Source organism: Mytilus edulis, chromosome 6, assembly GCF_963676685.1.
Source record: "Mytilus edulis chromosome 6, xbMytEdul2.2, whole genome shotgun sequence".
Lineage (NCBI taxonomy): Eukaryota > Metazoa > Mollusca > Bivalvia > Mytilida > Mytilidae > Mytilus > Mytilus edulis.
In genome coordinates this window covers 7,973,113-7,987,919 of record NC_092349.1, presented here as the reverse complement: position 1 = coordinate 7,987,919, position 14,807 = coordinate 7,973,113, and the positions used below count along the sequence as shown (strand labels likewise).

The window sequence follows — 14,807 nt, the reverse complement described above, 5'->3', positions numbered from 1 at the left end:
TGTGAGTATTGCATGGCAATACATAGTCCCTTACAGGTTAAAAATTCATTGTAATGGAACAAAATTCTAACTTGATCTATAACTTGTCATGGTGTGAACCACACAAAATAACAAACAACCTACCACTAAATTCTTCAAGCAAAAGAAAAGGAAAAAAATCCAAAATGTCATTAATCTTAATACAATGTCTTTTACAAATCTTTCAAAAAAATTGTTATTTCCTTTGAATAGAAATCTAGTAATTAATCAGTATTTCATCAAAAGTTTAATTCTAGGGAAAGTTAATAAATCTAGTAATTAATAGTAAGTATTTAATTCTAGGGAAAGGGCTTTAACTGAACAAGGAGAAAAGCTAAAATCATGAATAAAATAGAATAGAATAGAAACAACTGTTATGCATTTGTTTTTTAATTTCAATTTGCCGGAAATCCCAGTATCCCTGCAAGAATGTGTATCGCGCATGTCTAGATTACGAAAGTTGTTTTGGAAACAAGGTTTATCGAAGTATAAACCAAGAAAAAATTCTTATTGACCAATCCAGTTCAAGTATTTACAGATATGCAAATCATATAAGAATTATTCTGTTATGAGTTCTTGCATTTTAGCCATAACAGCTACTTCTCATGGTAATTCAGATGACAGAAATCTATGAATTTAATTATTTTAATTCACAATCCTCAAAATTTGATGGTTTAAAAATTTATTTTTCAGAAGTGAAAACAAGAATGTGTCCCCAGTACACGGATGCCCCACTCGCACTATCATTAGTTGAACATGAAATTGGGGTAAAATCTATAATTTGGCATTAAAATGATAAATCTCATATCATATAGAACATGTGTACTAAGTTTCAAGTTGATTGGACTTCAACTTCATCAAAAACTTCTAAAAACTTTAACCTGAAACAGGACAGACGGACGAACGAATGAACCAACGGACGCACAGACTAGAAAACATAATGCCCCTCTGCTATCGTAGGTGGGGCATAAAAAAAGTGCTAGGTTGGGGGGTTCGTCAAGGGTTGGTCGGGAAACTGGAACCAAACATATATTTTTATTGGGCCTTATATGATTTGAATTTATATTCAATTTTTTGCTTTTGTGCAATACACTATGTTGTTGCTTGTTGACCCCCTCCCCACTTATTTTTGCTTTTGTGCAAAAAAAAAATATTTGAAGAAATTTTCTGTTTAATTTCTAAAATCTGAAATGAGAAAAAATTGCCCCCCTTTTCTTTGTACACCCCCCCTCCCCCCTTTTTCCAAAAAAAAAACCATGGTCTTAATCTCAATTCAAATATCCCAACCTTCCTTTTGTGTTTATAAACCTTGTGTTTAAACTTCATAGATTTCTATTTACTTATACTAAAGTTATTGTCTGGAAACCAAATGTCTTTAGACGACTCAGATGATGATGTGGACGACGACATGATACCAAATATGACTGCAAAATTTTTTGTGGTCACATAACAAGAGTGCACACGCTGAAATGTCTCGCCTTCTTTACTATAATCATTGATATCATGTTGATAGTCCTAAGTATAAAGCTTTATTACAACTGTCACATAAACTTAACATTAACCAAGAAAACTAAACATTGACCAATGAACCATGAAAATGAGGTCAAGCCGTCAAGGTCAGATGAACCATGCCAGGCAAGCATGTACAGCTAATAATTCTTCCATACAACAAATATAGTTGACCTATTGCTTATAATTTAGGAAAAAAAGACCAAAACACAAAAACTTAACACTGAGCAATGAACCGTGAAAATGGGGTCAAGGTCAAATAAAACCTGCGCGACTGACATAAAGATCATAAAATATTTCAATACACCAAATATAGTTGACCTATTGCATATAGTATAAGAAAAAAAGACCAAAACTCAAAAACTTAACTTTGACCACTGAACCATGAAAAAGAGGTCAAGGTCAGATAACACCTGCCAGCTAGACATGTACACCTTACAATCATTCCATACACCAAATATAGTAGACCTATTGCATACAGTATAAGAAAAACAGACCAAAACACAAAAACTTAACTATAACAACTGAACCATGAAAATGAGGTCAAGGTCAGATGACACCTGCCAGTTGGACATGTACACCTTACAGTCCTTCAATACACCGAATATACTAGACCTATTGCTTATAGTATCTGAGATATGGACCACCAAAACTTAACCTTGTTCACTGATCTATGAAATGAGGTCCAGATCAAGTGAAAACTGTCTGACGGGCATGAGGACCTTGCAAGGTATGCACATACCAAATATAGTTATCCTATTATTTATAATAAGAGAGAATTTAACATTACAAAAAATCTTAACTTTTTTTTCAAGTAGTCAAGTTGAACCATGAAAATGAGGTCAAGGACATTGGACATGTGACTGATGGAAACTTCGTAACATGAGGCATCTATATACAAAAGAGGGACGAAAGATACCAAAGGGACAGTCAAACTCATAAATCTAAAACAAACTGACAACGCCATGGCTAAAAATGAAAAAGACAGACAAACAACAGCACACACGACACAAAATAGAAAACTAAAGAATAAACAACACGAACCCCACCCAAAAACTAGGGGTGATCTCAGGTGCTCTGGAAGGGTAAGCAGATCCTGCTCCACATGCGGCACCCGTCGTGTTGCTTATGTGATAACAAATCCGGTGAATAGTCTAATTTACAAAGTATGAAGCATCCAGGTCTTCCACCTTCTAAATTATATTAAGCTTTTAAGAAGTTAGCTAACGCCGCCGCCGCTGCCAGATCACTATCCCTATGTCGAGCTTTCTGTGACAAAAGTCGCAGGCTTGACAAAAATGGGATTCTTGTTTCTCATTTCTCACTTCTGGCGTTTTCTGTATTCAATTCCTGTTTTTTTCAATGATAAAACATGTGTAAAAAAGTAAAATCACAAAAATACTGAACTCAGAGGAAAATCAAATCGGAAAGTCCCTTAATCACATGGCAAAATCAAATGACAAAACACATCAAAACGAATGGACAACAACTGTCAAATTCCTGACTTGGTACAGGCATTTTCAAATGTAGAAAATGGTGGATTAAACCTGGTTTTATAGCGCTAAACCTCTCACTTTGTACGACAGTCTCATCAAATTCCATTATATTTACAATGATGCGTGAACTAAACAGACATAATAAATAAAATAGTCAAAATATGGGTACAGCAGTCATCATCGTGTTACAATTTTAATCAGTATATCATCATTTTAGAGTTTAGTTTTCTTAAAATATATATATATAGTCAAAAAGTTTTAGCTTGAAATAACAAAGCTACATACATGATGGTATGTACCTATCACAAGTGAGAGACGTTATCTTTTTTTGGAACATGTCACTGAGCATCACATCAGTTGCCACATGTTGAGCAGGATCTTGCCAACCATTTTTTTAGCACCTGAGATCTATTGTTTTAACTTTCATACTATTTCTGTGTTAAGTTTTTTTTTTTGTAGTGTTATAAATCATTTGTAAATGTAAACTGCTGTCTGTGTTTTCATTGTTTTTCTTCAGCTTACAATGCACAAAAACATATGACTGAGTTTTAATAATGTTGACTGTTCATTGAGTATTTCCTGTCTCTTTTTGGAAGAAATTGGTGTTAACATGTTTAATGTCAGATTTTTGACAATTAATGTAAAATTTGCATACAACTTGTTATAGACTCTACTATCATGAATATTGAGAACTCATCAATTAGAACAAACACTGCTCTAAATAATCCAAAATAATGTCAATCACTAATCAGCTAATATCATGAATATTGTTGTACACTTATTCATTGAGTGATAGATACAATGTAGATTTATCCTGATTTAGAGTAATTTCTCGTAATTTGATTGGCTGATATTGTCCTAATAAACCTACGTACAATTTTTAACAATGTCAATTGGAATCATCTCCCTTAAACCATGTATACCTACCAAATTTGACCTAATAGTTATTTTTTTAGTTGCTTTAGTAGTCCTAATATTTTTTCATTTTTCACAGCTTTAGATTAATAAAATATCTAAATATATTTGGTTGATATTGTCCTAATAACTGAATTTGAATACAATAATATGTAGTATAACAAAAGCAGGATAAATTCAATACGGAATTTATTGGGTCAAAAAAATTAATTGATTTTCTTCACCCAATATTAATTTTGTTGACTCGATAAATTCTCGTATGAGGACAATTGCACACTGTGTAACTTGTATAATTATAATTGTTTGATTGCACATTTCATTTAAGAATTGAATGCTCTTTTTTGTAAATTTATTGGGGTGTAAAAGCGTTGACCGAAGCGCTTCATACTAAAAATGTGAGCACAGTCAACGCTTTTACAACCCTATAAAGTTACAAAATAGATTTCACATTACGTCGAACGGCTGATATTTTATGATATCTATACGAAGAAAACGTGAGTATCTGTTTATTTTTCTATAACTGGTCTTTTCCCTTTTCCTAAGACAGTTTTACGCTTGACAAAAGCAAGCTTGATAACATCTCTTCTTGCATTGTAACGTCGCTGATAACTTCTCCTCTCACATTGTGATGTTTGGTGCATGACGATAAAATGTACACTTTCTTCACAACAATAAAATAATCAACTGATTTTGACGAATCATAAATTCTTGCAAAGGGTGTTTTTCGCATGACCAGTCAGATGAATACAAATACACATCAGCTTTATTACGATTGACAGAGATGAGATTTGTGATATATTATATAAATAATAGAGAGAAAATAATAAAACTTTTTGTTCAGACAATGCAAAAGGTACGCTTATGGAATTTTAATATTTCATTATTCTACATCCGTTTTCATTTTTAACAATCGTTAACTGTACGTTGATTTTGCATTTTTCATTTTTATATCGTTTTTGAAAAAAATGTCTCTTGATGTCTTACATTTTATAAATCTTTAGCATAAACTGTGATCGATCCATTGTTATCTGTCTTTTGAAATAGTATTCATTTATTATTGTTAAAATTGAAACATTCATACTTGTTTTTGTGCTTTATTACAAATGTCTTTTATCTGAATTTGCAAAATACTTGTCTGAAATTAAAAAAATTATCTATGTGCATAACTTATTTCATCAACACAAAGTTGTCTCATGCCAATACAATATCTATGAAATTTCCCCGGGTGCATTTTCTTTCCCCGGGCGCTGTTTTTTCTTCCCCGGGTGCTTTTTCTTTCCCTGGGCGCTTGTAAACAACAATATGTTGGCAAAAGCAAATGTCCTTTTAAAGCTGGACTTGGCGAACATCTCCGATATATGTCAAAAATAAGTCATCGGAGCCCACTGGTAAACATTTCAACCAGACAGGGCACAACATCCACGTCTTTCGAAATCATTGAAGTCCTCTGGAACGATCCTAATGACCAAACGTCAGATGTCCTTAGGAGTAAAAGAGAGGATTATTGGATCCTCCAACTCAGAGCGCTAAAACCCATTGGAATCAACAGTTTAGAAACTTCCAAATTTCAGTATACCACTCACTCTATTCTCTTCTTTTAAACAATATAATTTTTATATTAAAGAATATTAATTAAAGATATTACTCGTTTTTACTCAATAAAAGTGCAATTTCACTTCAAGAATTTCGATTGTTATGTCTTATATATATATACACATGATTTTTTGCAAGGAAACTGAGGTATGATGATACTTAAACAAGCGATTTGTATACATGTCATTATCCTAGATTCAGTACAAGGTCATCACCTGAAATGACCTGGTCATCCTATCAACACAGATGTTGGTTCTGATAATTTTAGAAACATAATTATTCCCTGGATCATAAGTATTCTATATTTAAAGCTACAATAAAATTAAATCACTTCTTCTAGTGATTAATTTGTACTACTTAAATAGGTGATTATCAAAGAAAGACAACTCTTACTTCCAACCTTTATGGAAATAATGTTACTTGAATCAGTGATTTAGAAAATCACTCATTTAAGTAAGTCCCCCTGATTGTTTATAATTGCATGCTGCAACACTTATTTAAGCAGTATAACACTATAAACAATCTTGTTATCGGGATATATCAGTTTGTTTTGGGGATATTTCGTTGATCCTGTATTTCTCGGGAAATCGTGGTACCCAGGACTATATTCTATAGATATAATCAACCAATTTTTTCCACAAAGGGGGGGGGGGGGGGGTCCGGGCCCCTTGAAAAAACCCCTAAATCCGCCTCTGAATTAACATTAAACATGTTGAACCTTGTGTCTAACCCCCCTTATAGCAACAAATGGCATGCTTTCTTTTGTATAATATACCTTTATTTTTTCTTTTGCCTACATTCAAACTTGTCATTTTCGGTTGGCAGTGTCTGCGCGTACCTGCATGTGGGTACGAATAGTCAAATTGCCTTTCTAGGGGCTGCACGTACCCACATCCGGTTTTATAATAAAATGCCGTCGGATCGGGAATGAAACTTCTTCTTCTCTGGATCTTTACACCCTTTATAGGGTAACCATACGAAATTGTATGTCGAACAGTTCCACCACCAAAAAAATAATTGAAGAATAAATTAACAATCGTAACATAACAAACATTATATACACTATATACATTTTTTTTTAAGTCTTTATGTGTTTTTATAAAGGAGGCTTACAGGTTTTATTTTGACTTTTACATAGGAAGTTTACAGTTTAAAAGTTTTTTAACATACAATTAAAGGAAAAATTATGATTTTTACTTTTAGCAGTTATTTTTCATATATTTTTTTTTTTTTTTTTTTTATTTTTGGTTTACTAATATTACTAATATAAACGTGAAATATATACGGAATTTGTTGCAATTAGTAAATAAATTGATTAAAACTACTCAGAATTTTTATAAATATACACATATATATATAGGCAAGTGAACAGTTTTTTCTCAGTTAGTAAATATTCTTAAAATGGAAGAGAGTGATATTATAACTGTGGGGAAGACATTTCAGACTTATAATGAATTATATACTGCAGCTGTGCTATTTGAGCAGTCAAATTGCATTGACCGTATATTCATATGTGATATACAGTCACTGACCGTATATCGCCTTGTTTATGACGTTGACAATGTGTTTCCGTAGAGTTTTATTTATGACGTCAATAAAACATACAGGTTCGCGGCAATTTTACGTTGTCCGCTCACAATTAAAGAATGACGGTTTTTACCCTAAATACTTCATTTTGAACAGTTATAAGAGTTGCAGTATATAAAGAATAACCATACATTGTCTCGAAATATCAATCTGTTATTTGTACTCGGCTCGAAACAGGTAGAAATGCTCGGCACAGCCTCGCTTTCTACCTGTTTCTAAGCCTTGTACAAATAACATTGATATTTCGAGACAATGTATGGTTATTCTATATATAAAGATTTGTACAGAACTATCAGGCGTTAAATTTCATACAATTGTATAAAAGAAATTCGCAGTCTATAGCAGCCGCAGAGAAAAGAAGAACCGGGAGCACAAAAACTAAAAAGATTTAAAGTATAACAGAATAAATTTTTCCTGCATTCATGGTGGGAAAAAATTCCAAACAAATTCGACAGAAAAAGGGCCGAATACAAGGTATTTGTTTTAAATTGTAGTTTTTAATCGAATTTGCCGCGTTTCTTTTCAGTTTTTTTTATGTCGATTATTTCTAGTTTTTGTATTGTAAATCGTTCTTGATATTAAGGATATAGAGTGGGGTGCTCATTTTCGCCATATCTTTCCATGTTTTCTACAGTTTAAGTTCAGGTCTATATGTTTTTGAAGTATACTGATATTTCTATATGAAGATAACTTCAAATGCAAAACATTCCTAAGCTTGAAAACATGTTTGTTTAAAAATAATCATCTGTAAAGTTAGATTAAAAGGTGTTTGAAATTTCCTGAAGTTTTGTCAATGGGGGACACATATTCGCCGTTTTTACACATCTATTTAAAACCAAATAACTGCAGCTTTATATAATATTTATCAAATAAATTTCATTATAGATGAACAGCATACATTTCAAATGTGTAAAAAACAGAAATTTAGGCCAATCAGTCAAAAAAATGCTAAGAAAAAAATCTATGAAAACCCTGTTTTTCATTCAGGAAATTGACCGAAAATCGTTGTCCGTTTTTCGATCTTTTGCAGTAAGTGCCGTAATTTTGTTTAAGTTTAAAAAATAATCATATTTGTTATAAAATTATAATTTATTGGCATATTTCTTCCATTTCAGCCATCCTTTGAAGTGTTTACACCTCAAAATCATAAAACGGCGAAATTGTGTCCCCGGCGAATATGGGCCCCCCACTCTGTCTAATTTCAGTACTTTCCAAATGTTTAGACTGGCAACATTTGAAATGTGCAGGGTTGAAATCTGTGCCAAAACAATCATATTGGATATGTAAAATTTGTTCGAAATCTTAACTAGTTACATGAATCTTTTATAATTGGTCTAAATTGATTTATTACTTGCTTCTTTAACTTTTTATAAACTCAAGCTTTAATTTTAGTAGTTTTATATATTTTAAAATTTCAGTTTCTGTTTTACATTTTACTAAAAGATTATTTTAAAATATCATATGGGTATATTTTTAAATTATTAAAATGTTACTAGAACACACCCGTGATATCGCGGGTCCGTGACTCTGGATTAAAGTATATAACTATGCGCAAGTCTTATATTTTAGTATTAATATTGTCATCTGATAAAGTCATGCCGATTATAAGATACACAGTTTTTCTCTGCTTTCAAATCTTTCTGTTTGAACCCGTCGAACTGGAACTTGTCAGTTATTGGTAATATTAATTATTTGGAAAACAAAAGGTCCTGGAATGGAGTATTTTTTAATCAACAGCATTGTCCTATATTAGTTATAAATAAAGTTGAATTCTTTGATTCGATGTTTTACGTCATGCCCACTAACAAATTGAAAACTGTACCTATACGCCTTTTTTTTAGTCCAGATTTTTAGTATTCGTATTGTTATCTTAGAAAGTCTTAATTACTGATTAAAATACTACAATAGGTAACAATTTGACAATTTAGTAGTGTCAACCCTGTGATTATGACCCGTGTATATAGCATATCAATCCTGAATACACCGTTTGGTGGTGCACCTGTCAGATGCGGAACGTACAGATAAGATAATAGGTAACAGGTGAATATACTATTGGTATCGGTATCGGACTCGACCCGGAACTTCTTAATTATTGGCAATATTAATTACGTGGAAAACAAAAGGGTCTGGAGTGGTGTAATTTTTAATCTACACCTTTGTACTATATTAGTTGTATATAAAGTTGAATTCTTTGATTCGTCGTTTTTACGTGATGACGGCTGACAAATTGGACCTCGTAATTTTAGTATTATAGATTCTTTAAATTTTCATTTAAATTTTATAATAGTATTAATTTCTATCATGTTTTTCTTTTACAGAGACTGTACAGTTTCATTTTTACATCATTGTGCATTTAAATTTGCAATGTTTATATGTATCATTATTTATTAAATACAATTTGAAAATATTATTTTTCATACTCTTCATTCTTTCTACCACGAAATCCCCATATTATCGATAATTTCGGTATATATTTCACGTTTCATTCCCGATCCGATGGCATTTTAATAGAAAACCGGATGTGGGTACGTGCAGCCTAGAACGGCAATTTGACTATTCGTACCCACATACGCGCAGACACTGCCTTTTCGGTTTGCGAACCCGACGGGCTTGGAGATAGTATTCGGTCAAATGATTTCTTATCTGTAATCTGTAATCTGTATAATAAATTTTGCCAGTGAAGGCACACCTCCAAGAATAGCTGGAGTGATATCCACCACCTTCTTCTTCTTTCGCCAATTTTTAAATTAGATGATCCTTGTGATCCATCTAACTATAGAGGTATTACAATTACTAGTACCATTGGTAAACTTTTTAACAATATTTTGAATACAAGACTTGACAATTTTTTGTACCAAAACAACTTAATTCATAATTCTCAGATTGGCTTTACAAAAAATGCCAGAACTTCAGATCATATATTTGTAACACTCCCAAACGTGTCCTTCCCCCCAAACATGTCCGATTCCCCCAAACGTGTCTATTTTCCCCAAACGTGTCCGTAATATTCAATATCCCCAAACGTGTCCGATTTAATAACCCCAAACGTGTCCGATAATTGATATTCGCCAAAACGTGTCCACTTTTACACGCCAGAACGTCTCACGTCTTTCAACGCTAATACATGCCTGGCCGTCCAAAATCAATAACGTTTACGGCAATTCTATGATGGGGGATACAGTTGAGGAAGTGGTCATTTGTAGTTTGTTCAATGCCAGTTGTGTACGATTTATAGCATAAACAAATATTGCAAATTTAATCTGTAACATATGAATTGACTTTTGACTGAAATTGATTATTGTCCAGTTGCAAGCATTTCATGCGCATTTTGAGCAAGCATACATATAATTCTTGTACTGTTAAATTAATTGTTTACTATGTGGTAAATTATTTTGTACTAATAAACTCCGTTGATGCCTTTTATATTCATCCAAATATTGCATGTTTTTTTCCAGCAGAATTGGATTCCCTTCTTTCAACAGTTCTGATATTTTAAAAGCTCCTAAAATCATAAACTGGTTATCATTTTTTTTAAATAGATTTCAGGTTTCGAACATTACTAAAGACACACGAACAAGAGACATAATGTCCAGTGCCAAATATTTCATGCATTATTTGAACGATATCATGTTAGCAATAAATGCATTTGTCATTTCGGGGCCTTTTAAAGCTTACTATGCGGATGGGCTTTGCACATTGTTGAGGACATATGTACGGTCATCTATACTAGTAGCTGTCAATTTATGTGTCATTTGGTCCCTTGTGGAGAGTTGTCTCATTGGCAATCATACCACATCTTCTTCTTTTTTATACTGAAGTTAGGTTCTTTTATTATACCGGGACTTTAAGATTGGGCCTAAATTTTTACGGTTATTCGGGATAAACACAGTCTAGTTTGGATTTTAATCTATAAAAAAATAAGAGTTAGGCAGCAACCATTTGATTTTCTGGGGAGGGGGGGTATGGTTTTTTTTGGAAAAAAAAGTTTGTTTCCAGTTTTTGGAGAAAAAAATAATTTGTTTTTGATTCTGAGAAAAAAAATGTTTGTTTCACCCTCAGCTGCCACTATATGTAATGCTAAAATTGAAAGAAAAAAATTGCTTTCGACTTGTCGCGAAAAAAATAGATCAAATGGTTGCTGCCTTAGTAGAAAACTATTATTTTATGACTTCATGTTAAAAATGCACAAAGAATGGGACATTCTCCCTACACGAGTTATCTGATTTAATATTTACAATTTAACTGAGCATTTACATGCAAAATAGCAGATCAAAAGCCCCCCAATTTTACTCAGGTTATACTGTCGGTTTAGAAAAAAAGGCCTAAAGTTATTTTTCTTTTTTTCAATGAATTAGTAAAATGAGTATTCATTAATGAAACAGCAATAACCAAATATTTTATATTGTATTTATAAAATTGACACGTACAAATGATAATTCCAGTAAAAAAGAAAACATATGGACACATTTGGGGGATTGGATGTACGTTTGGGTGCTTAAAAAAATGACACGCGTTGGCGCTGTTTTACAACTAGAGATGTTTTGCAGTTTAGTGACGTCTATGTGGACACGTTTGGGGGAATCGGACACGTTTGGGGGGAAGGACACGTTTCGGAGTGTTACATATTTATTTTGAAAACACTGATAGACAAATACTGTCACAGTAAAGAAGGTAGACTATATATACTTGTTTTGTAGACTTTCGCAAAGCATTCGACAGCGTCATTCATATAGGTCTTAAACTGAAGCTTATTAATATGAAAGTTGGTACTTTATTTTATAATATTATATCAGATATGTATAATAATAGTAAAGCATGTGTAAGAGTTGGAGCTCCTCTCACTGACCCTTTTAGCATTAAATTAAGTGTAAGACAAGGAGACAACTTGAGTCCTTCATTATTTTGTTTTTTATAAATGACTTCGGCCATCTTATCTTGACTCCTGTCTGGATGCAGTTTCCCTGCACTCAGAGAAATTAAATTGTTTGATGTATGCGGATGATATTGTGATTATGTCAACATCAGCCACAGGGCTTCAAAGTAGACTTGATCAGCTAGAAAAATATTGTGCTGACTGGTGCCTGAAAGTTAATATTAGAAAGTCTAAAGTCATAATTTTTAATAAGGCTGGAAGGAAAATTCAGGCGAATTTTCGACTGCAGAATAACTTGACTGACTGTGTCGCTCATTACAAATATTTAGGTATTCACTTTACTGCATCTGGAAGTTTTCATCTAGCTAAAACTGAACTTTATAATAAGGCTCTTAAGGCCTATTACTATAAATTTAGAAAGGATTTTATCTATTTGTCTCCTGGCGGGCTGGAATAAAATCTTGTGTTCATATTTTTGATCATACCCTTAAACCCATTCTGTTATATAATTCAGAGGTAAGGGGAGGTTATAATGTCTCTTGTAATAAATTACTGTACAGTCTTCCTTATTTAATCTTGAAAATATTTTTAAAAATCTTAAGTGTGAGAATCTCCATCTTAAATTTTCTAAATTTATACTTGGTGTACACAAAAGGAGTATCAATTTTGCTGTATTATCAGAACTGGGGCGTTTCCCCTTACATTATGATATTGTAAAGTCAATTGTAAAATACTGGTATAGATTTGAAAATCTTACAACTGAATTCAGTCTATTGAAAGATGCTTATAAATGCAGCCAAGAGCTTCACAAATCTAACATAACTTCTTGGTTCTCATTTGTTAAAAAAGTATTAGAAGTTTTTGAAATTAAACAAGAAGTAAAACATTTCGGACAATATAAATTTTTGAACATATCTAGCAAATCAATTCACACTAACACTAAATATATTAGCAATTGGTATGCTAGCCAAAATAAAGCTTCTGATGGAAAACTGTTTAATTATGTGAAATTTAAGCAGAATTTTGGTTATGAAAATTATCTTTCTTTAATTAAGAACTTTTATTTTAGAAGATCTATATGCAAATTACGTATTTCTGCTCATAAGCTTCAAATTGAAGTTGGTCGTTTTTCAAATATTCCACGAAATGAAAGAATTTGCAAAAAATGCTTCTCTGGCTGTGGTGAAGATGCAATCCATTTTTTAACTAACTGTGAAAATTTTAAATCAGATAGAGATGTTCTCTTTGACTTTGTTTGCCAAAGAATTCCAAATTTTTCTATTATACTTGATAATCAGCATAAATTTATTTATTTATTAAACTGTGAAGACAATCAGCTAGGTCGTTAATGCTGTTGGTAAATTTATAAAAGTGAATATGAGTTAACTTAGTAATTGTATTGTAACTGTATGTAAAACATTGTTTGTATCTATGTATCTATGCAAATCAATATTCTTTTTCCTTATTCATGTATGCTCTGTATGCCCCTTGTGGGCCCTTAATCGGAAATAAAATATGTTCTGTTCTGTTCTGTTCTGTTCTGTTCTTCTCTGGATCTTTACACCCTTTATAGGGTAACCATACTTTCGTATGTCGAACACGTCCATCACCAAAAAAATAAACAAAAAAGAATAAAAATTAACAGTCATAACATAACTTACAACATTATATACGTACACTATTTACATTAGGAACTGTAAACATGTTAAAGTTTTTATTACTTTTTAACTGGAAAGTTTACAGTAAAAAATGTATTTATTAAGGCAGCTGCATGGCTATATATATGTTATTTGCCGGCTCTGATTAAATATCCTTATTCAAACCGGCAAAATAGCATAATTCTATAGAAATGGCTATTTTGCAGGCACCAGCAATCTGAGACTACTATAATAGGAGTTTCAGCAGCAATACATATGTGAAAAACAAAATAGTTTTTAACTTGGCTCCCTGGCATTTACCGGCCAATTTTAGCAAAATATCATATTTTCTATTTTTCCGGCAGCACTAGCAAGGGGGTCTCATTTGAGGGGTTCTGATCCCGGATGACTGTTTTGTCAGATTCCCGTATCCCGCTTACACTATGTACGTAAGCAATTCATGCACGGCACATATATAGTCATCAATATTATGATGGAGTGCGGAAACTGAAAGAAGAATTCTCATATTTTTGTAATTTCCCGTGTCCCGCTAGACTTCATTTCCCGTTTTACGGCACAATAATTTGACTTTCACGTGTCACTCTTACCAAGAAAATCGGCAATCCCGCGTCACGCTTAGACCCCAATGAGACCCACCAGCAACACATTCACTATATTGACGGAACCGGTCAAATAGCCATTTCTATAGAAATAGGCTATTTTGCCGGCTTGAATTAAGAAGTTTTTATCGGTGCCGGCAAAATAGCCACAGTGACCATGGTGACTGTAATGTATTAACTATCGATAGCACATGGGTTTGTTGTTATGTGGGAACATGTTCATGTTTACAATAATATTTGAATAATTTTAGCATAAAAATAAGTCACCTTAACAAAGTTAAGAGTTTACATTTTCTTTGTATGATTTTGTATGATGGCACGGACTGGTCATTCGCGGTAAAAGTTTACATTGAAAATACATTTTCATAGCTTGACCATTCGTAGCTCTGTCTAATGACAGTAAACATGGTAAAGTTGGCCCAATTTTAAGCTATGTCGGGTATTGGAGATACGGACCACACCACAACTATTGCACATGATAGAGGTGAGTAACAGCCCCCTGCTCACAGCCCCCCATGCTCCCAGCTCTGATATCGCAGATGCTTTTCATTTGTTTCGT

General features: G+C 32.8%; 1 protein-coding gene across 2 annotated transcripts in view; it reads right to left on the bottom strand.

Annotated features, from left to right (window-relative positions):
* Window positions 1–9,746, bottom strand: part of LOC139527045 (uncharacterized) — a 65,338-nt gene extending 55,592 nt beyond the window's left edge. The window contains exons 1-2 of one of the 2 annotated variants that reach the window (XM_071322299.1): window positions 9,716–9,746; window positions 6,307–6,359 (exon numbers count right to left, since the gene is read on the bottom strand). Coding sequence is in view for 1 of the 2 variants with exons in the window: in XM_071322298.1 (XP_071178399.1) it covers window positions 6,307–6,343 (37 nt within the window). In the remaining variant the exon portion in view is untranslated. Of the gene's footprint in view, window positions 1–6,306; window positions 6,422–9,715 lie in introns of those variants that run through there. The other variant, XM_071322298.1, reaches the window with a different exon arrangement.
* Window positions 9,747–14,807: the final 5,061 nt, after the last annotated feature.